Source organism: Canis lupus, chromosome 4 (genome assembly GCF_011100685.1).
Source record: "Canis lupus familiaris isolate Mischka breed German Shepherd chromosome 4, alternate assembly UU_Cfam_GSD_1.0, whole genome shotgun sequence".
NCBI classification, from domain to species: Eukaryota; Metazoa; Chordata; class Mammalia; order Carnivora; family Canidae; genus Canis; species Canis lupus.
This window is the reverse complement of record NC_049225.1, coordinates 73,710,838-73,731,791: the sequence shown is the minus strand read 5'-3', so window position 1 is coordinate 73,731,791 and position 20,954 is coordinate 73,710,838. Positions and strand designations below refer to the sequence as shown.

The following is a 20,954-nucleotide window of genomic DNA, read 5'->3' as shown; positions in this document are numbered from 1 at the left end:
AACAGTAACAAAAACAAATGAATCTTCCATTTGGTTCAGTGGACAAAAGTAATCCATTGTTGGGCATTTAGTCATGTGTGAATCATAGCATAAGGTATATTTGCCCCAACAGGATGATTTGGTGATTTTTTTCTGTGTATGCCAAGTCTTCTTAATACCCCACTTAATGGGGGCACCTCAGTGGCTCTGGTTGAACATCTGCCTTTGGTACAGGTCATGATCCTCAGGTCCTGGGACTGAGGCTCCCCATTGGACATAGGCAGGCTTCTCCCTCTGCCTATGTCTCTGCCTCTCTTTCTATGTCTCTCATGAATAAATAAATAAAATAAAAAAAAATACCCCACTTAACACTGAGGGAGGCTCGGATGAGGAGCCTAGGACTTGACTTCTGTATACAGGCTGGGGCTTGACTGACTGGCATGTTCTCTGAGGCCACCTCCATTTTACACTCATTGGGTTTAGTTATAGGAGGCAAGTCATGTTTCTGGAGCATGTTAGCACAGGCTATAATTTCTCAAGGAGCTGGGATAACTATTTGAAAAGCAACATATAGGCATGCTGGGTTTGACCTTTGGCCTTTGTGTGAAGTTTCTCTAAACAAAATAATAGTGCCAACCAAGCAGAGGGTAATGACAAACTATAAGTATTTCATTACTTTCTGCAGAAATAAATGTTCTCTGTAAGTAAATTTTACCAATTTATTATGGTTACAACAGCAGAATTTTTGTCGTTGTCTGGGTACATTTAACATTTGTTAGTGCGTATGTGATATTCCCAAGCCAATTATAACAGGGGTCTTCCAAAATATTTTCTAAGTACAAATCAGTATCCTAGAACTCTCACTACAAGATGGAGGGCACCGGCTGGATGGAGCAGCTATGTCAGGTTAAGGCTCCTACGATGGGTACAAAGGGATCAGCTCTGCTAGGGTCTGGCACAGACTTGTCTGCTTCTCTGTGATCCCTGACTCTGACTATTTGCAACACATGAACTCAAGGCTTCTTTTTAAACACTTAAGATCCAATTTATCATTAATCTACCTTGGCTTTCTGAAGTTAGACCACTTTTCTCTGTACTGTGTTTTACTGATAAGCTAAGCCAAAGGTGGAATATTTCCGATATTGTCTTTGCCATCGTACTCAGTACTTAATAAGGCAAAAGTGCTCTTTCATGAGTAAGCTTTTCTGGGTGTAAAAGGAGGTTTCATTCTGTTTAGAGATTTTTTTTGCCTTTTGAGATAATAATATTATCTTCATGTGAATCATCGCCCAATTACATTGACTTAAAAATGTCTTTGCCTTCCTAGGCTTTGGCAAAACAAGCCAAGATTGATTTTCAGGAACAAGCCATTAGAGAGAAGGAAATTCATGAACAGATCACTGTGGAAAGAGCTCAAGCTCGTTACAAAAAGCATTATACAATATGTGCAGAAATTTTGGATCAAATACTTGATCTTTCCACTAAAGTGTCAGACTACCGGATGTTGACAAATAAGTAAGTGTTATTTTTTATAATCATTACAGTAGAGACATCACAGAAAGTGAGAAAGGATAAGATTGTAATGTAGACACTCAGTTGATAAGTGAGACAAAAATTTTTCATGAAAAAATATGTAGAAGTGGGGTCCAGGATACCTGGATTACTGAATTAATTCACCCACCAGTGAGCCTTATTTAAGGTGTATTTATATATATATTTTTAACATTAAAACTCTGTGTCTAAATTCCCTACAATTTGCAAAGACAACTATGATAGTTTATTTGAAACACTTGGAACTTCCTAAAAGACTGGAATTATTTGAATATTATTTTACTAGTCATTAAATCTATTTTCATTACATCTTATTTCTAAAAGGAATTAATGTAGGCAGCCCAGGTGGCTCAGCGATTTAGCACCGCCTTCAGCCCAGGGCCTGATCCTGGAGACCTGGGATAGAGTCCCACGTTGGGTTCCCTGCATGGAGCCTGCTTCTCCCTTTGCCTGTTGTCTCTGCCCCCCCCTTCTCTCTCTCTCTCTGTGTATGTGTGTGTGTCTCATGAATAAATAAATAAAATGCTTAAAAAATAAAAAATAAAGGAAATTAATGTATTTATAATCCTTAATTATAAGGAAATGTTCAACAATACAAAATATATTAATAATATGCCAGAATAAGAACAGAGGAAAATTCAAATTAAAGTAGGAAGTTAAGAACAACTGATAAATTGGAACACAGTTATATTAGCCGCCACAGATTTGCCAGTTGTTGCAACTTAGCTGCAAATTTTACGTGAGCTTCCTGGTAGCCAAAGAAAAAGGAAAATATAATCTGTCATGTGTTTTCCATCTTCCATTCTGGTTCTTTACAAAATACAAAACTTTTCATGGCACTCAGTTTAGAACAACAGTTCTCTCATGTGGTACCCTCACCTAAGGCACAGTAAGTAGCAGAGTGGATCTAGTGGAGAATGCCCTCAGCATCATCTTTTAGGCATCATCGACTTATTTCTTGAGATACTCTTTGCTGAAAGCTTGAGGGGAATGACATCGCAGTAGATCTCAGTCCAAGTAATTCCACAAGAACAAAGATAAGTTAAATGTGTATATTTCTCAAATTACCTAGACTGAGATCTTCTTGAGAACCCACTGTTTTCCACAGTGGCTGCACCAGTTTACATTTCCACCAACAGTGCACAAGGGCTCCTTTCTCCACATCCTTACTTTTTATTTCTTGTCTTTTTGATACCAGCCATTGTAACAGGTGTGCAGTGGTATCTCATTATGGTTTTGATTTGCATTTTCCTGATGATTAGTGATGTTGAGCATCTTTTCATGTACCTGTTGGCCACTTGTATGTCTGCTTTGGAAAAATGTCCTTCAGATCCTCTACCTGCTTTTAAAATTGAATTGTTAGCTTTTTTTGCTATTGAGTTGTGAGAATTATTTACTTATATTAGATGTTACCTTCTTATCAGGTATGTATTTGCAAATATTCTCTCCCATTTGGTAGGTTGCCTTTTCTTTTTGTTGATTGTTTCCTTTGCCTTACAGAATCTTTTAAGTTGAATGTAGTCTTACTTGTTTATCTTTGTTTTTGTTGCCTTTCCTTTTGGTATCAAGTCCAAAAAATCACTGTGAAGACCAATATCAAAGAGCTTACTGCCTATGTTTTCTATTAGGAGTTTTATGGTTTCAGGTCTTAGATACAAGTCTTTAATTCATTTTGAGTTATTTTCGTGTACTGTGTAAGATCCGTGTCTTTTAATTGCAACCAAACACTACAATTACACATATAAATATTTTATTAGTCTATGCTACTAACAGTAAGATAAACTCATGTTATTTCATTAAACAAGGTATTATCAGTATATATTTTTTATAAAGCACAGGTATATTTTTGGTATCAGCCTACTCAGCAGAACTGATTTTTTAAATTTTTTTTTATTTTTTTTTATTTATGATAGTCACAGAGAGAGAGAGAGAGAGAGGCACAGAGACATAGGCAGAGGGAGAAGCAGGCTCCATGCACCGGGAGCCTGATGTGGGATTCGATCCCGGGTCTCCAGGATCGCGCCCTGGGCCAAAGGCAGGCGCCAAACTGCTGCGCCACCCAGGGATCCCAGAACTGATTTTTTAGACTGCTTCTTGAAATTATTACTAACAGATAATAGGATTTAATTAAGTAACTGTAAGATTAAGTTTTGGACAATATATAAGTTGTTAATCACCTACTTCACCATAGAAACCAATGCCATTTCAATAATTCTGATGTTATAATATTTCTTTGCCTGAGCTTGTTAATTTCTAAACCTCCATATCTCTACAAGTAAACTTCCGCAACTATAAATATTTTGTTAATGGAAAACATAATGTGATTATATTTGAAGTTGTACATTTAATTGAAATACTACTTTATTGTGGCAAAACATACATAACATAAAATTGGCCCTTTTAATCATTTTAGATATAAACTTCCGTAGCATAAGAACATTCACATTACTGTGCCACTGTTGCCTCCATCCATCTCCAGAACTTTTTTGTTATTCCAAACTGAAGTATTGTACCCATTAAATAACTCTCCAGCCCCTGGTAGCCTCTATTCTACGTGATCTCTGTGAATTTGTCTATTCTGGGTATCTATCTTATATAAATGAAGTCATACATCATTTGTTCTTTTAGTATCTGGCTTATTTCATTTAACCTAATGTCTTGAAGTCTCATCCATGTGGCATGTATAGCAATGAAATAAACATAATACTTTTTTTTGTTGTAATTCCAAGCTCTAATCCAACTATATTTAGAGAAATGCATCAGAACCATGTCAGACTCTTTCCTTCCTTTGCATTTTGTTCTTCTTGAAACTATTTTCCCATCAACCTATCCTGATTAATCATTCACCAGACTTAAACAGAAATAATTACTGAAAAATAATTTTAAAGGTTATCAAATACACAATGACAATAAAACCACCATACATTTGATTTTTCTATTACAATTTATTTACAAATATGTAAACCAACTGTCATATTAAAGGGGCTTTGGAAAATAGTCTGTTCATTTTGCACAGGAAGACACTGATATTAGAGCATTTAAAGGATTTCCTAAGATTGCACAGTCATTTAATGTCATAGCTGGGAATTAAAGAACCTAAGTTTTAGGATAGTGTTCACTATTTTCAGATATTTTGTTCTGTGAGTGCACAGTCAGTATGAAAGTTTGAAGAACCTGTCGCTTGAAATAACATTGATTCATTCAAACCTAAGTTTCAAACAGTCTACTAACCATTAATAATATACATTAATAGTAAGTGGAATCCCTAGCCTCATATAGCAGACCCTTGGGAATGAATATGACACTAGAAAGAATAAGTTTAAGGTGTATATTTGACTAACCATTGATTCATCTCTACCTTTTTTTTAAATCTTTTTTGCTATAGTTTGATTCCATATAAGTTGATGCATGATTGGAAGGAACTGTTTTTTAATGGAAAGCCCATATACAAGCAAGCCTCTATTAAGCAACTACCAGCCACGCCCTCTGCAGAACAAGTTATAGAACTGGAGAAGAGGGACTTGCTGGATAGCAATGATTATGAAGAATATAAGGTACTCACTAATATGGAATAATGGGAGACAATGCAACATAATACATGGTGTTTCTTTAACATTAATTTTGTAACATTATGTCATTTCATCCCTATTAATAAAAATGGACATTCTATGTTTGCATCTTCCCTTGGTTTAATTTTTACTTATATACTAATTTTTAATTGCCTCACCTATTCATAATCTATTATCTGTAACTCACAGTAATAGTAGAAGAGTGGTCTGAAAAAATAAAACATAATACATTGTTAGGGCTGATAGTTTTCAGAATTTTAAAAATTTATCTTGATTTGTTCATTAGCATTTTCTTTGTATGAGCTGTCTACCTTTGCTACAAAAACCCTTGCATAAAGATGTTTCTTTAGTAATCTGTTTACATAGTGTGCAGTTACATATAGTTTTTAGAGACATCTGGAAAAGGAGAAGTTCTGAGTTTTAGGAGTAGCATAGGTTAAAAAAAAACTTTGTTCAGAGATTTTAAAATGTAGTAGGTGCCATTGTGTTTAAAAGAGCTGCTGATAAGCCTTCGGGGGTCAGGTAGACCAAGGTGAGACCTTGGGCAGCCTGGGAGAGGTTCAGTTCATTTTGTTGTCATGAAACTTATCTAAGATAATACATTTAATAATGTTAAATACATCATCAAGTGTACTGCATATTGGATGCAAATAATGCATATTAATTTCTTCCCTCACCACCCTGCTCTTCCCACCACATTTCATCTGTGAAAAGAAAGAAAGATGTAAAATTAAGAGCTATCAGATGGAAGTTCTGAGCAGATAAGCGTCAGTGGATAGAAGAATGAGGTCCATTATATTACTGAATGAGTTTTAGAAAGGTAGTAAGTGCAATGTGAAAAAAAGAGAAGGAAGAATGATTTGACCTAATTTGCTGATATTTAGCAAATATACAATAAAATGTTAGTTGAAAGGATGCATGAATGAGTGAATGACAATGAACAGGGCAAAGTGTGAAATAACACTAATATGGAAATATTACAAAAGATTTGTGGGTGTGCCTGAGTGGCTCAGTTGGTTAAGCATCTGACTTTTGATCTCAGCTTGGATCTTGATCTTGGGGTTGTGGGTTCAAGCCTGACATTAAGCTCTATGCTGGGCTTGGAGCCTACTTAAAATAAAAAAATAAAAACAATTGAAAAAAAGAGATAAAGTTTTTATAAAATTATAAGTCAGCTTATGTGAAATTAAGTGGCCATCCTTGCAATTGTATCACTAAAAGAATTTACTGGGACTTTACAGGATATATATGCATATTTATTTTGTATGCTTGTGGAATATAGTAGATCTAGTGTGTCAACCTAAAATATACTACAAAATAAGTGCTTTGACATTATTAAAATATGTGAAGGTATTTTTTTTCTGTGGTAAATTAAAAGACATTCAACTTAGCAGATTTTTCTTATTTATAGAGTATTTATTTCTAAGTTCTTTCTTAAACAGCTCTATCTACCCTATTCTTATTGCTTTCATAAATCAGGAGACCTGGTAGTCTACAGCTTAACAAAGATTTGCCTTTCTAACTTTTTTCTTGTTTGGGAAATCATTACCACAGGAACATGCTTGTCTTACCCACATCCTGAAGCAGCTGGTATGTTTCTTTTGCAGGAAATTATAAGCTTTTGTTAGGAGTATGTGAACATCTATTATTTTGTTTATAGCCTTTGCTGTTTTCCTAGAAATGAAAATTGCCCTAGGATTTCTGATATATGTTTATATGCTATGTTCCTTTTGACTACATGATAGAAAATAGACCATATATGTTAGATGTGGACGTTGTCTACATTATTGCTAAAATCACTCAGGATTTTAAATCCTTCAAGTAAATGCATAACTTAGAAATTAATCTTCAAAATAATGATACCCAGACCCACTGTCCTTTGAGCCCACACTTTTAAAGCTTTGTCAGTATAAACTATGATGCTTAAAAGGGCATAAAAACAAGTCTTGCTCATGTACAGATCATATATAGATGCCAAAATTTGGCCCTCATTGCTTAACATCATTTCCTAAATCATTTCTCAAATCGTCACACTCTTTTTATAAGCCGGGTACACGAGAGAGGTCTAGTTCAGGAATGGTACGACCAGGGACATCTTTTATCTCTTCCAGAAAGGAAACACGAATAGCGTTATGGAGCAGCCAGGACATCACCGTTACAGAATAACCATGAGCTATTCAGTAAAGAGTGGGGAGGAGTTCTGAAATCCCAGTGGACCATGGGCAGCATGCTAAACCAGGAGCCCAACTGCTCTAGAGCAACAGCTGCTCCAGCACAGCCCCCACCCAGCAGCCAGTGGATCTCAACTCTGCAGTAGACTCCCCTTGGTAAATCACAGACTTCCCCAACTGCAGGTCCTTTTCACGATTCTTACTGACAAATTACCCAGAATTCCACAACATTTGATTTTTATGTAAGCTGCTTATTAGCAATTACCTACTGAGTGAGTTTGAGAGTTACTAAAATTTGATATTCCTAAACTAAAATTTGGCCATACTTTCTTGAAGACACAGATTTTTCTAAGTCTCTGCCACAAAACACTTGGGAGTTTGTGAAGATCTGCTGTGCATGCCCACAAACAAGTTGTATTTGGAATTCCCAATTTGGAGGCAGGATGTTTCATGTTCACCCTAAGTTGGTCATGGTTTTAATCGCTATTTTTGTTTTTAATGAAAACTTGCTGTTTAAGTTCATGATCAGTTGAGGTTGCTGTGGTTGCTGGGTTAACCCTACAGTCTGTGTTGTAAGGCACATGTTTATCAACAACACTTTGCACTTTGGCTTATGATTTTCCACTACTAGACTTTAAAGATGCATTTGTATATGTCATGGTTTAACACTTATACACTGCAACAAATGTATACACACCAATCCTCAAATTTGTTTACACAATGGCACATTATCAGGTCTTTTTCTCCTAGAGAATAATAATGTGAGACTCAATGGACCATGGGGTTGTTTCTCTTCCTACATAAGTCTCATCTGATTTGTTTGACCCAAAGGCTCCCGACACTATCTTGCTCTTACTCATTAACTCCAGGCTTCGATATTGATCCAGTGGCTTTTCTAGATTCAGCTTCTGACAGCAGACTCTTCAGCTTTGCTCCCGCCTTTTCCCTGGCTGGCTTCCCAGTGAATGACCCAGTCTTCACAGTGTATTACTTAATCAGTTCCCATATGGACAGAATTTTAACCTGAAGCCTGTATCACTCAAGTGACATCACTGGGTAACTGACCCAATCAAGTATACTGATTAATTTTAGTAGATGAGTGGGAATAGATCATTATTATTATTTATTTATTTAAAAAATATGTGTTGTATCAGCTCTGGCTGCCATAAGAAAATACTGTAGACTGGGTAACTTAAATAACAGGAATTTATTTCTCACAGTTCCAGAAAGCCCAAGTTCAAGATGCCAGCTGATTTAGTTCATTGGTGAGGACTCTCTTCCTGACTTGCTGATGGCTACCTTGCTGTGTCCTTACATAAACACAGAGAGAGAACTCTGGTCTTCTCCTTAACAGGACACCAATCCCATCATGGGAGCTCACCCTCATAAACTCTTCTAAACCTAATTACCTCCCCAAAGCTCGCCTCCAAATACCATCACAGTGGGGTTAAGGCCTCAACATATTAATTTTGGAGGGACACAGCTCATTTTGTAACATATATGTCTATTCAGGACACACAAAATGTTTCAAAGTACAAACTTGCCAATCAAGTATAAGAACTCTTAATATCAAATGAAATTATTTTATTGCTTTTTATCCCCTGTTGAGAAAGAAGTCTTAACACCTTGTTTTTTGACTATGAAGATATGTTTGTATCTTTTGTTTCCATACATTCAGGAATGTAGCTGCCTTTTAAGTAGGTAGGGTAAGCAGTTGCTTTCATGTTCTTAGTTGAGATGTTCTGTTAGTCATTCTGCTTTGAAATTTCTGCCTGCCATTGGACTTAATGCCCCACATTATCACTCTTTTGGATTAAGACTTCAGAAGTATCTGTTAAAATACAAACACTTCCCAAGATAAGTAACAAGAATAATGATCAACATCCAAATAGCTAAGAAAGAAGTTTGGGACTGAAAGGAATATTCTCACTACCATTCTAGTTTAGTTTATATGTCATGCATTTCATGGTTTCAGTTTCTTCTCCTTTTTTGCTTGGAGTTTTGCCTCCAACCCCCTAGATTTCTCCCAAAATAGTAAGGCTAACTGGCTGGATTTTTCAAACTAAACTTCATTATGTGGCTGTGTCTTGTTGAAGTCACCAGTATGCCCTAAAATAGGGCATATTCATGTAGTCATCCATAGTGGTACTAACTTACAGAACAGAGTGTCAATGTATTGGTTTCCAAAAGGAGCCATAATTGCTCTAGACCTGTGGTTGCCAAGAAATACGACCATCTTCTAACTCCTGTGGATCAAGGGTTTCAGAGGGCTGGAATAGGTCTGGCAGAAGTCTGGGACTTCTGTCTGTGAGGTGAAGGAATGGAAGGAGACCTTAGGTCATAGGAAGGGTATTTCACTCCAAATTACTATACTTAGGTGACAACCTAAATTTGTTAGAGAACCATGCTAGGAATGGTATCAAGTTCAAGGCATTAGACCAGAATTAAAAAAATGGTTTACAAAGCCAAATGATTGATACTCAGATAGAATGAGGGGTGAGAAGGATATAGCCAAGGAAGAAGAGTTTTAGATGGGTGACATGAATAAAACTAGAGTGAATGTCTACCATCCATTATTTGCTCTTGATCGCATAGATTAGGGAGAAGCCAGTCCTTTCCTAGGCTTCCTCTCATCTGGGGTGAGGCAAGACAAAGGATGGGTAGGGCCTCCCTTGGCTTTCAACCACTGATTTTCTGGTTCATCCTATACTTTCTATGCCAACTACAGGAGCCAGCTTCAGCCAGCTTCTATGCATCAAGTCCAGCTTATCTTCAATCAGTTACTCATACTGCCCACCTAATATCATAGAACAGCCTTTGAAGATCTGAACTCTAAAATTATGTCTTGTCAGCTAAATATAACAAGAGCACATAGGATTTTGTTTTGTTCTGTTTTTTTGTTTTTTGTTTTTTGTTTTTTTTAGATTTTAGGGATCCCTGGGTGGCTCAGCAGTTTGGTGCCTGCCTTCAGCCCAGGGCTTGATCCTGGAGTCCCGGGATTGAGTCCCACATCGGGCTCCCTGCATGGAGCCTGCTTCTCCCTCTGCCTGTGTCTCTGCCTCTCTCTCTCTCTCTCTCACGAATAAATAAATAAAATCTTATTTATTTATTTATTTATTTATTTATTTATTTATTTATTTATTTATTTGACATACACAAACACACACACACACACACACAGAGGCAGAGACACAGACAGAGGGAGAAGAGGCTCCCCACAGGGAACCTGATGTAGGATTCAATCCCAGGACTCCAGGATCATGCCCTGAACCAAAAGCTCAACTGCTGAGCCACCCAGGCGTCCCAGAACCCATGGGATTGTTAATCTCAAGAAACTTGAATGGATCTAAGAAAGTGTGAGTTTTGGTGTGGGGTGGGTATATTGGGCTGAGAACCAAAACCCTACCACCTGGGAGACTCTCCCACCCCACTCTTCTTACCTAGTACCTCAGACCTGTCAGTCATATTCTTTGATACACTGGACTTACAGTAGTGTTATCATACACTACTTTCATACATTGGGTAGTCACCTCCAAGCTTTTTTGGGGCCTATACCTCTTTAAGGTATCAACCTTAGCAGTGAAGCAAAGAAAATAGAATGCAGGAGTCATTACTATGAGATAGAGTATTCCCTGTGGAAAAATTCTGCGTGAATTTTTCAGTGTTAAGTAGACCAAATCATAGTGTCTACACACTTTGTGATATTAGAGAAATTTCAACCAAGTCTGTCTGACTATCCCTAGCTGGACAATGGCAGCAGATAGGTGAATTCAGATTTAGAAGCTTCTGGAAAAGTTACTTGAGCAGCAAGACCACAGAAGTTAGTATAGAAGTGATATTGAGGGAGACTACCACCTCCCTGATAAATAGAATGCGGTTTGAGCAACTAAGGAATGAAATTTACTTTTTTTTATTTTTTTATTTTTTTATTTTTTTATAAGAACAGCCACCACACCAGAACTGTTTGGTGGCCCTGGCATAGGAAGGGCTCTGATATAAAGTCCAGTATGATGCTGTCCCAAGGGCATTTGGAGTCAGGAGAAATGTAAGCTTTAGAGTCTCAACTTGTTTTAGCTCCAGGTATTTGTGCTTTGGAAAACATTGGGCTAGACACACAGTTGCTGTAATTCCCAGTGTGCCATGTTTAATGCCTTGGAAGGTCTTTGGCCGCTTGCCAGAGCAGAGAATGGAGCCAGGAGTAGAAACCTGTCTTTTTTTAAAGATTTTATTTACTCATTCATGAGAGAGAGACAGAGAGAGAGAGAGGCAGAGACACAGGCAGAGGGAGAAGCAGGCTCCATGTCGGGAGCCCGATGTGGGACTCGATCCTGCGACTCCAAGATCATGCCCTGAGCCGAAGGCAGATGCTTAACCACTGAGCCACCCAGGCATCCCAGAACCTGCCATTTGGGTCAAATAAGCTACTCTCCCACTAGTACCCTCAGTGAATCACTGTGAACATGTCTGAAATGAAAATGCTAAGTAAGTAGAAGCCCTTGCATATTGTTTGTATCCAATTCGTCACTGAATTTCAATAACTTACTGAAATGTAAGTTTTTAGGACAGAGGATCTCTCAGAGTGGCTTAGTCTCAGTTACCCCTACTAATCAGACCTATAAGTCAAAGTGATCAGCCCCATGATTCTGGCTGCCTAATACATAAGTGATCAAGTGGCTCAAAGTTTTAGGAAAAGAAGCCTGCCCCTGTTTGCAAGTGCTGAGCATTCTGAACTTCTGGATTTGTTACCAGCTAGAGTGAGTGGGCCGCAGAGTGAAGTGAGAGGTTTCCTCAAGTGTGGGCCTATAAGCTTTGATAGAGATGAGCATCACATGCTACATGGTTGACATTGACAAACTTGAATTTCCCTCTAAAAATAAGTCCATGATTGATGGCCTCTGTTGCCCTAGGTCTTCTTTTGGGCAAGGTTAGAATTAAACATGTCTGTTTCCATAACAGTAGATCGGGGCGGATTGGGGAAGGCTACTGCTGGGACAGAAATGATCAGATTTCTGAGTGAAAACCATTATTTGATTAAGACCAGTTCAGATTTCCTGATGAATTGGAATTAACCATGAGACTGATAGACAGGCACTGCTGATTCCTGATCCTGCTTCTGACCAACACAGTCTTCAGCTCAGCATGGCAGGGGAAGTAGAGTTAACCTCTTCCTTCCCCTCATTACCATGAGTCACATTTGTATTTCCTGGTGGTAGAGAATGGTGTGGCCCAGTCTGAACACTCTAGCACGGAGGGGTGTGGAGGTATGCCTTCTCTCTGGAGGTGCATCTCCGCTGCCACTGTCAGTGTGAACTGCACATCCCCACCTCCCTGGCTTCTCTGGAATCTGAAGGCCAGACTGTTTGGCCAGAAGGTATGGTCAGGAAGCCTTTAATACTCAGACCTGACTGGAGGTCAGGTGACTCAGAAAGGCTGCCAGGCTCACTCAGTAGGGCCAGTTCATCTTTTCAACTTGTCCTGAGACCTTTAATCTGGGTCCCTACATAGAATCCATTCCATGACAACTCCTGGACGAGAAGTCAGAATTGAGATGCACATCAGCCAACTGCTATGTCCTCTCTTCCTCCTTGTCAAAGGCAGTATAAGGCAGTATCAGTCCTTTCCATTGGCCCCTGGCTATCAAACAAGTACCATACAGTGGCCAAGAAACACTCTAGGGCTACCAGGTTACATGAGCTGAACTCCCTATCAGACAATTCATCCAATTACCCTTTCTGTTTCTCATGAGAATTCTGGCCAGTTGTCAGGAATTTTTAAATCTAAATTGCAGATCTTGGCAGTTCTTCCAGATTCCTTCAAGATTTAGGGGTGATTGGAAGACAAGAGGGCTCAGGAAAGGGAGACAAAGAACACAGCTTCTGAAAGCTACCAAGTTTTATCCTAGTTCTTCTCTGTGGAGTATGGCTTTTTTCTGAGTGCTAGATTTCCCAAGCACAATACCTGGAATATGGCCACTTGACTTTCCGCGTTGTCACAGTAGTAAATGTGCTTCCCTAATGTCAGATCCCTTCTGGTAGGAGACAGGAGAGATCCAGACCAGAGGTCAGCCAGGAGAGCTGGTGCCAGGGCTTGAATTCTTAGAGCTGGAACCAAGACGGTCAGGATAATTTAGCTGAAAACAGGACGAGGCAGGGGTGGGCTCAAGCCAAGTCCTTTGAATACACCATTGATCAAAGCTGAGATTGGGTGAAAACCAGACTAGAAAATGAAAACAAAGGCAGGGCCTGGAAGCAAGGCAGAGCTGAAACCCAATAGGACTCACATTAAAGGCCTGGAAACAAAGTAAGGAAGCCCTGGTCAATTGCCACAAAAAGAGCTGGAATGCCTGCCACTTACTTTTTGTTATCTGCCAGTCAGAGGTACATGGTTAGGTGAACCTAGTTTCGCAGACACAAGGAAAATAGCCAGTTAGGAGTATGAAATTAACCAGGTCACAGGCAGCTTGTCACAGAGCAGCTCTTACCTTACATACAGGCTGCTCTTACCTGCTCAGGACTCTGAGAAACCTCTGGCAGAGCTTCTTACCAAGTTCCAAATTTATAAATTTATTTAAATTTACTGCATTTTCACTGAGATGCTGTGTTATACCATTAAAAAAAAAAGATGGCTTGATTTAATAGAGAAACTCCCTCAAAGTCATGCTGCCAACCATTACTTCTAGAAATGGTTCCAGGATTAGCTCATTTCATACATGGTGTATGGATTCTTGTTAACTTCTGTGAGGATGATATTTTCTGATCTTGTTCCTAGATTCTGGGTTGAGTTGTGTCTAAATCATCTTTGTACTTAATCAAAATTACTAAAATGTAATATCCATGTATCCACTCATTTATTCAGTTCATGTATGTTTAGCCTATACTACTGATTGCTTGATTCATTAATTCACCCAATAAATATTGACTATCTACTATGTGCCAGCACTGTTCTAAGTATCGGGGATATGAAGTTGATTAAGATAGGGATTTTTCCCTGCTGCTCACAGTTTAGTGGAGATGAGGGTAAAAAAAAAAAAAAATTCCAGAGTATGATGTTAAGTGTGGATAAGCATTGGGAGGTTATGAGGACATAGTGGAAGGGGTGAGTTTTAGTGAGTTGTATAGTATAAGCAAAGTCATATTTCAGGTATCACAGACTATCATCACTTCCTCACTTCTTGCAGAGTGATGTGCAAGAGAAAGCCAGCCATAATAGTTGCAAGATTAAGGCAATTCAAATGTCGGTATGATGGACTTGTGTTGCATCAGCTGTACTCTGAAAGGTGCATAGCCTCTTTTATGGAGCTGCTACTTGTGGTGTTTCTTAAAGATAGTTTTTTAGAAGCTTCTATCTTAAGTCCTTTGACCATACTGTACCAAAATAATCTGTCAGTTGTTGGGTTCTATTTTATATAGGTTCAAAGATTGCATTTCAAAAAAACCCAAGGAAACCAGCAGGTGTCAAAAACACTGTGAGTATTGTATTCCCTAAGAAGTTCTTTCTCTCTCTTAAGAGAAAAGGCATCTGTCTTGGGTTTTGTTTTCGTTTTTTTTTTTTTTTTTTTTGGAGGCATCAGTAATTGAATTATAAGACAGGTAGAGCCTACCAACCTGAGACTATCTGGGGTACTTCAGGCCATGCAGATGTTGGTGAGTTCTAACAATCTATGAGATCAAACTGGTCAATTATGTGTGCTTTCAGACTAGTACCCCACTCTACAAAAGCCATATTTGGATGTCATTACTAAATATCACTGATATGATCCAATGTTTGTTGAATGTTGTGTTGGTGGCACTCAGATTTTATGGACGGTGATGAATATCTCCCAAGGCCAAGATCCTGGCTATCCAAGTTGATCAAAGTAAACTGTGTCTGCCCCCTCTTTAAAAGAGTAGATGAGGAAGCTTTATTCCTAACTTGGATATTTGGAAGTGGCAGGAAATGAGAATGAATTATATTGGCTTGAGTCCAAGGGTAATCATGTACACAGAAGTAAACAATTTGTTGAGAAAACTATGCAGCTCCACTGGCAGCATCATTTAACCACTTGGATAATGTGGCAATTAGAGAGGGCATCTAAATAATTGAACACATGGATGATCTCAGGCTTGCCCTTGAAGTGTGCACTTCAGCCTACATTCAAGGACACTGTCTCCAAGCAGATGCTATCTGTAAATGCTCATGTTGTTTTTAGCCATGGTTAATAACAGGGGGATGAAGGATAATAATACACCAAAGCATAGGAAACAAAAAGGATATGATAGACTGGAAGTAACCAGAATCAGAAGTCTAGGTAACCATGAGGTACCTACAACATGATATAGAGAACCATGTGAATGTGAGTGGGGATCCAGACTGGAAAGTAGTGTGTTATGTCCATGCAATTTATGAAGATAGGAAGAATAGATGGATACTATGGTCCCAGGAATTCAGAATTCAGTTTCTGGAAAGATCAATGAAGATCAATTAATGAAAACAGTGAGGGTAAATAGGTTATGACTTTCAACCAAGGGCAGAGGCTGTTTATACTATTGTAATTTCATGGTCTCTGTATGTCAGTAGACAAGAATTCACAGAGACAGGGCCCATAGATGTTGTTGGATCTTGAGTCTTGTACCTTCTCAAGTATGCATACTGATGGTATTTATGCAAGGATAATAAAAATATTAAGTTAAAGACATCTTAATAATTATTTTACATATATGGCAGTTTCTATTAGTCAAGTGCTAGTGTCATGGAGCACATCTACACAGAAAAAGTGTCCCATGAAAGCAATAATTTGAACCAAGTGGTACTTACCTAGTATTGCCCACTCTAGGCATCAGAGTCTTGAAACTAGTAATCAGGTATCTGTTTATAACAATACTTGAAGGATTAAGTATTGTACATTTTATTATATAATTTTTGTCTAATAAAATTTTATTATATGATTAATGTAATTATATATAACAAACCATGTAAATAAAATAGGGATCTGGTAAAATAAAAATCTAGTTTGTCTTCACTAATGAATGAAAAAACTCTTTAGCTTAACTAGTAATCTTCATTCTGCTCTGACTTTTCCTTTTTCCAGTTCTTCTGACCTCTTTTTCACTCATCATGTTCTTGTTCTAACCTGAGATGATTACTTTGACTTACCCTTTTATTTTTGGTCTTTACATAGAAATTTTATCGACTGTATTTTTAAGATGATCTGCAAAATATGTTCCACCAAATCCTTAATCCCCTTATCTCCACAGGTTGGGCTTCAGTCCTTTTCCTAACCTAAGCAATCAAAGAAAATGTTCTCTGCATGGTCAACATTCTATCTCATTGTGTTTGGCCACTGTTCTATACCTCATTCAGTGATGGAACAGGGCTTTGTTCTAATCCCTTTGTGAGGAAGATGCCTCTCTGATGGGGGTGCAAGCTGCATGTGATTTCTCCTGTTGCCAGCCCTCCTATGTGACACTATTATGTGCCTCCAACAGTGGCCTGAGAACGTTTTTAGTTGAACATTTAAAGTACATGGTCACATAGGCTCCTCACACAAGCATTTCATTCAATCTTCACAGCAACCCTATGAGATAGATCTTATTATCACACGAAAGATAAGGGAATCACCCGAGTACAAAACAAGCAAGTAGTAGAACTACTGTAGGAAGTTAGGTCATCTGATTTCAGTCCTAGGCTGGTTCCTTTATAACAGATTAAATGACTGCACCACAAAAATCATTAGAACATTGGAAACTTTTCACTTAAAATCGGCCTTGGACTTAAAACTTTTTTTTCTTAAAATAACAATTTCTCTGGTTTGTTTTTTAATTTGGTTCATTTCTAATTGGTCATGTTACATAAAATAATTATCATTTGTCTAATTTAGAAGTATAAATGATTCCAATGAATGAAAGCAGAAGCAAGCAATAGATTCTAATGCAATCAGTGATGATGGAAAGCAATTCAGTATTTAGCTAATTATGAACAATGCATATAATTATTATGCACAGAATTGTTAGAAGAACTGAAGACATTAAAACAAAATAAATTTTACAAAAAAAAGACAGTTTGTATACAAGTGGCAATCAGATAAAATTATATTTATGTAGTAGTAAATTCCACCAATTTTAAAGGAAAACCAATTATGAATAATTTGGGGGATTTTTGTTTATTTGTTTCAAAAAGCATTTCCTTACCTCAGAATGTTGTTGTATCAGAAATTCTGTCAGTAAGCCAGGCAAGTCTTCTATAGCACTCATCAAATCTGTCAGCTTATATTCTGAGCAAACATTTTTTTTTTGTCAGATATTGGATGGATATGAAACGAATACTGATAAAAAGAAATGTAACAACATAGATGTGTATTTATTAATGTACCTAACATAACAGAGCATACATAAAAACATGCATACACTTATATATGACCTAGCATGTGTGAATATTTATGCTATGTCATATAGAATATATTAATATAAATATAACAAATATTAAGATATAAATCCTGACGTATAGTCAGAACAAAGACATATATCTTCCTCTCAAATAAAAAATGTCGTAAGACAATTCAGATTAGCAGAAGTTGAAAAATTGGTCAGTGTTTCGTGAAGAAATATAATGAACTGTCTTTTGTTTTTGTTTTCATGAAGGCATATGTTTTTGAGGAAGCTCAGTTTCTCCCCCAGTGGCTACTGCTCCTGTTTTTCCATCCCAATTATTTGGACTAAGAAGATTAAGTTAAGGTGGTTGGGGGCAAGTTGACCGGGGGCAAGGGACATAATAAAAAAGTACTAATAAAATGGATCATCTTTAATAAGGATTGGGGAAGACTTACACATGATTTTTTAAAAAGCCAATAAGCTGATATATCTTGAATTCATAATGTTCTGCACCACTGAAACAATACATTAGAGCATTTTGAAGTTGAATAAATAGGTTGCATGTACTAATTCCAAATAATCTTTAAATTTAAATTTAGTTACCCAACATTTAGTACATCATTATTCTCAGATTAGAGTTCAGTATATTTCCAAGTAATCTTCAAATATATCATAAATGACATATATTGTTACTCGTTTCTGGTAGATTGTGAATGGAATATTTATATAATGAAATTGTTACCTACTTATGTTACTAAATTTTTTATATTCACCAAAGATAATTTTTTAAGATCTTTAAGTGACTTCAGAAAAATACTATCAGACCTAATTTTGCAGTGATTTATGTGTAAATTAAACTCTAATTCTTATGTTTTTATATCTTTAATTATTTTTATTTTTTATTATTATTATGGTGATGTTACAGCAACTTTGGGCACGTTAGAAAATAAAATAATGTGCTAATTTACTCTCCCACTGATATTGAATGAGAAGTATGACTAATCTTTTTTGTGTTAAGCAAAATATGATGCATCACTGCTTTATTTGGATATCTTTATTTCTGTGAATTTGAACCTTGCTTCAAAAACTTGTTGACCATTTTATTCTATTTTGGGTACTGACTGTTCATATTCTTTGTGCCTTTCTGTTGGGATATTTTTCTTTTTCATATTATTGCTTACAGCTTTTTATAAACTAAGACTCTTAACCCTTTGTCAAACATGATGTGTTTACAGACACTTTCCTTTTGTTCTTTATTTTAAAATTGTGTGTATGTAAGTATGTTTATGTGGGGGGAGTGTAGAATATTTTATTTTTATATAATCAGATTTATCAGCCTTTTATTTTATGGTTTTCATGGAACATATAAATGTTCATCCAGATTTTGGTGCCCTCATTATTTCTTGGTTCCAAAATCTATTTTCATGAAAAATATAAGGATATCCAACTTTGTTATTTTCACATATAAGGGCATAAATTATTCTAATACCGATTGTGAAATAATCTCCTTCTCTGCAGCTGTGAAATATAAACCTTATTATGTACTACATTTCTACATATACTTAGCCTTATTTATAGAATTTATATTTTTGTGCACTGATGAAATTTGTATCTTTCTGAAACTCATTTTTTTCATTATTCATTTTATTTATCTATTTTAAAGATTTAAAAAAAATTTTTTTATGAGACAGAGAGAGAGAGAGTGGACAAGCAGGGGGACCTGTAGAGGGAGAGGGAAAAGCAGGCTCTCTGCTGAGCATGGAGTCCAAGGTGAGGCTTGATCCCAGGCCCCAGAGTTCACCACCGAGCCGAAGGCAGATGCTTAACTGACTGAGCCACCTAGATGCCCCTCTTTTTAAAATTTAAATTCAGTTAGCCAACATACAGTACCTCATTAGTTTAAGATATAGAGTTCAGCTACTCATTGTTGCATATAATACCCAGTGCTCGTCACACCACGTGCCTTCCATAATGCCCATCATCCAGCTACCCTAACCCCTCCCACCTCCCCTCCATAACCTTGTTTGTTTCCTATAGTTAAGTCTCTCCTGGTTTGTCTCCCTCTCTGATTCCTATGATCATCTGTGCTATTTCTTATATTCCACACATGAGTGAAGCCATATCATTGTCTTTCTCTCCTTGACTTATTTCACTCAGCATAATACTCTCCAGTTCCATCCATACCAATGTAAATGGTAGGTATTATGCTGAGCAAAATAAGTCAATCAGAGAAAGACAATTATCATGATTTCATTCATGTAGAAATTAGGAAACAAAACAGAAAAGCACAGAGAAAAGAAGGGAAAAATAAAATAAGACATAATAAGAAATTGGACAAAATATAAGAGACTCTTAACCATAGGAAGCAAGGGTTGCTGGAGGGGAGAGGGATGGGAGGATAGGGTAACAGAGTAATGGGCATTATGGAGGGCATGTGATGTGATGAGCACTGGGTGTTATATACAACTGAAGAATCTCTGAGCTCTACCTCTGGAAACCTAATGATGCACTATATGTTAATTAACTGAATGTAAATAAAATAAGAAAATTTTTAACGTTTTTGTAGATATCCTTAAAATCTCTTGTTTCTTTCATAGTGTGTTACAAAATTGATACTTGCTTTCCTCACCTTTGTTCAGAATTAGTAGCAATTTCCTTATTGTGTTTAGTCTGGACAAGTTCTAGAAATATATAAAAAGTATCTTGATAGTTGTGCTCTCTACACATTTCCATTTTTATGAGTTCCTCCCTCATTTATTTATTTAAAATTATTTTTTCCTATTTTAACACTGTTTCCCTTTTTAAAATTTTAGATCTGGCATTGTATGGGGCTATGACTTTTCCTCTGAGTACAGATTGATCCCATACCATATTTTTAATAAATCTATTGTTTTAATGTTCTTTTTTGGACATTTTTAATTTTAATTTCTTCTTTAATCCCAGAATTATTTTAAAAGAATGCTTTTAATTTTTAAATGTTTATATTTCTCATATATTTCTAAAATCAGTTTCTAGTTTTATTTCAGAGATTGTGGTCTGTAGTTTGTTTTTAAACCTATAGTTATTTGATCATTTCAGCAAGAAACTCAAAGTAACTGGGAGTCAAACAATAGATTTAGAGCACACCATATTGGGCATGAATGTTCTCCTTTATTTTTCTTATAACAAAATATTTTAAAATCAGTTTAGTATTTGCATAAGATAGCAGATAACTATTATTCTCTTTTATCTGTTTACTGAGGGTAGCTTCAATTTAAGTATCTTAATGCTCAACCTGAGTTACAGTTTGTCTCAATAAACTCAATATGCTTACTTTCATAAACTGTTAAGGATTTTTG

General features: G+C 36.8%; 1 protein-coding gene and 1 long non-coding RNA gene across 15 annotated transcripts in view; one reads left to right on the top strand and one right to left on the bottom strand.

Moving 5' to 3' along the window:
- Positions 1-20,954, top strand: part of SPEF2 (sperm flagellar 2) — a 172,102-nt gene that overhangs the window by 46,705 nt on the left and 104,443 nt on the right. For all 11 annotated transcript variants that reach the window (XM_038535345.1, XM_038535343.1, XM_038535337.1 and 8 more), the window contains 2 exons: positions 1,307-1,494; positions 4,916-5,084. In XM_038535345.1, coding sequence (XP_038391273.1) covers positions 1,307-1,494; positions 4,916-5,084 — 357 coding nt within the window. The remainder of the gene's footprint in view (positions 1-1,306; positions 1,495-4,915; positions 5,085-20,954) is intronic.
- LOC119876207 overlaps positions 1-20,954 on the bottom strand; it is a 109,164-nt gene that overhangs the window by 5,965 nt on the left and 82,245 nt on the right. The window contains exons 7-10 of one of the 4 annotated variants that reach the window (XR_005358591.1): positions 17,437-17,570; positions 16,064-16,114; positions 13,229-13,665; positions 8,834-9,101 (exon numbers count right to left, since the gene is read on the bottom strand). This is a non-coding gene — a long non-coding RNA (uncharacterized LOC119876207). Of the gene's footprint in view, positions 1-8,833; positions 9,102-10,460; positions 13,666-16,063; positions 16,115-17,436; positions 17,571-20,954 lie in introns of those variants that run through there. The other 3 variants (XR_005358593.1, XR_005358592.1, XR_005358594.1) reach the window with 3 other exon arrangements.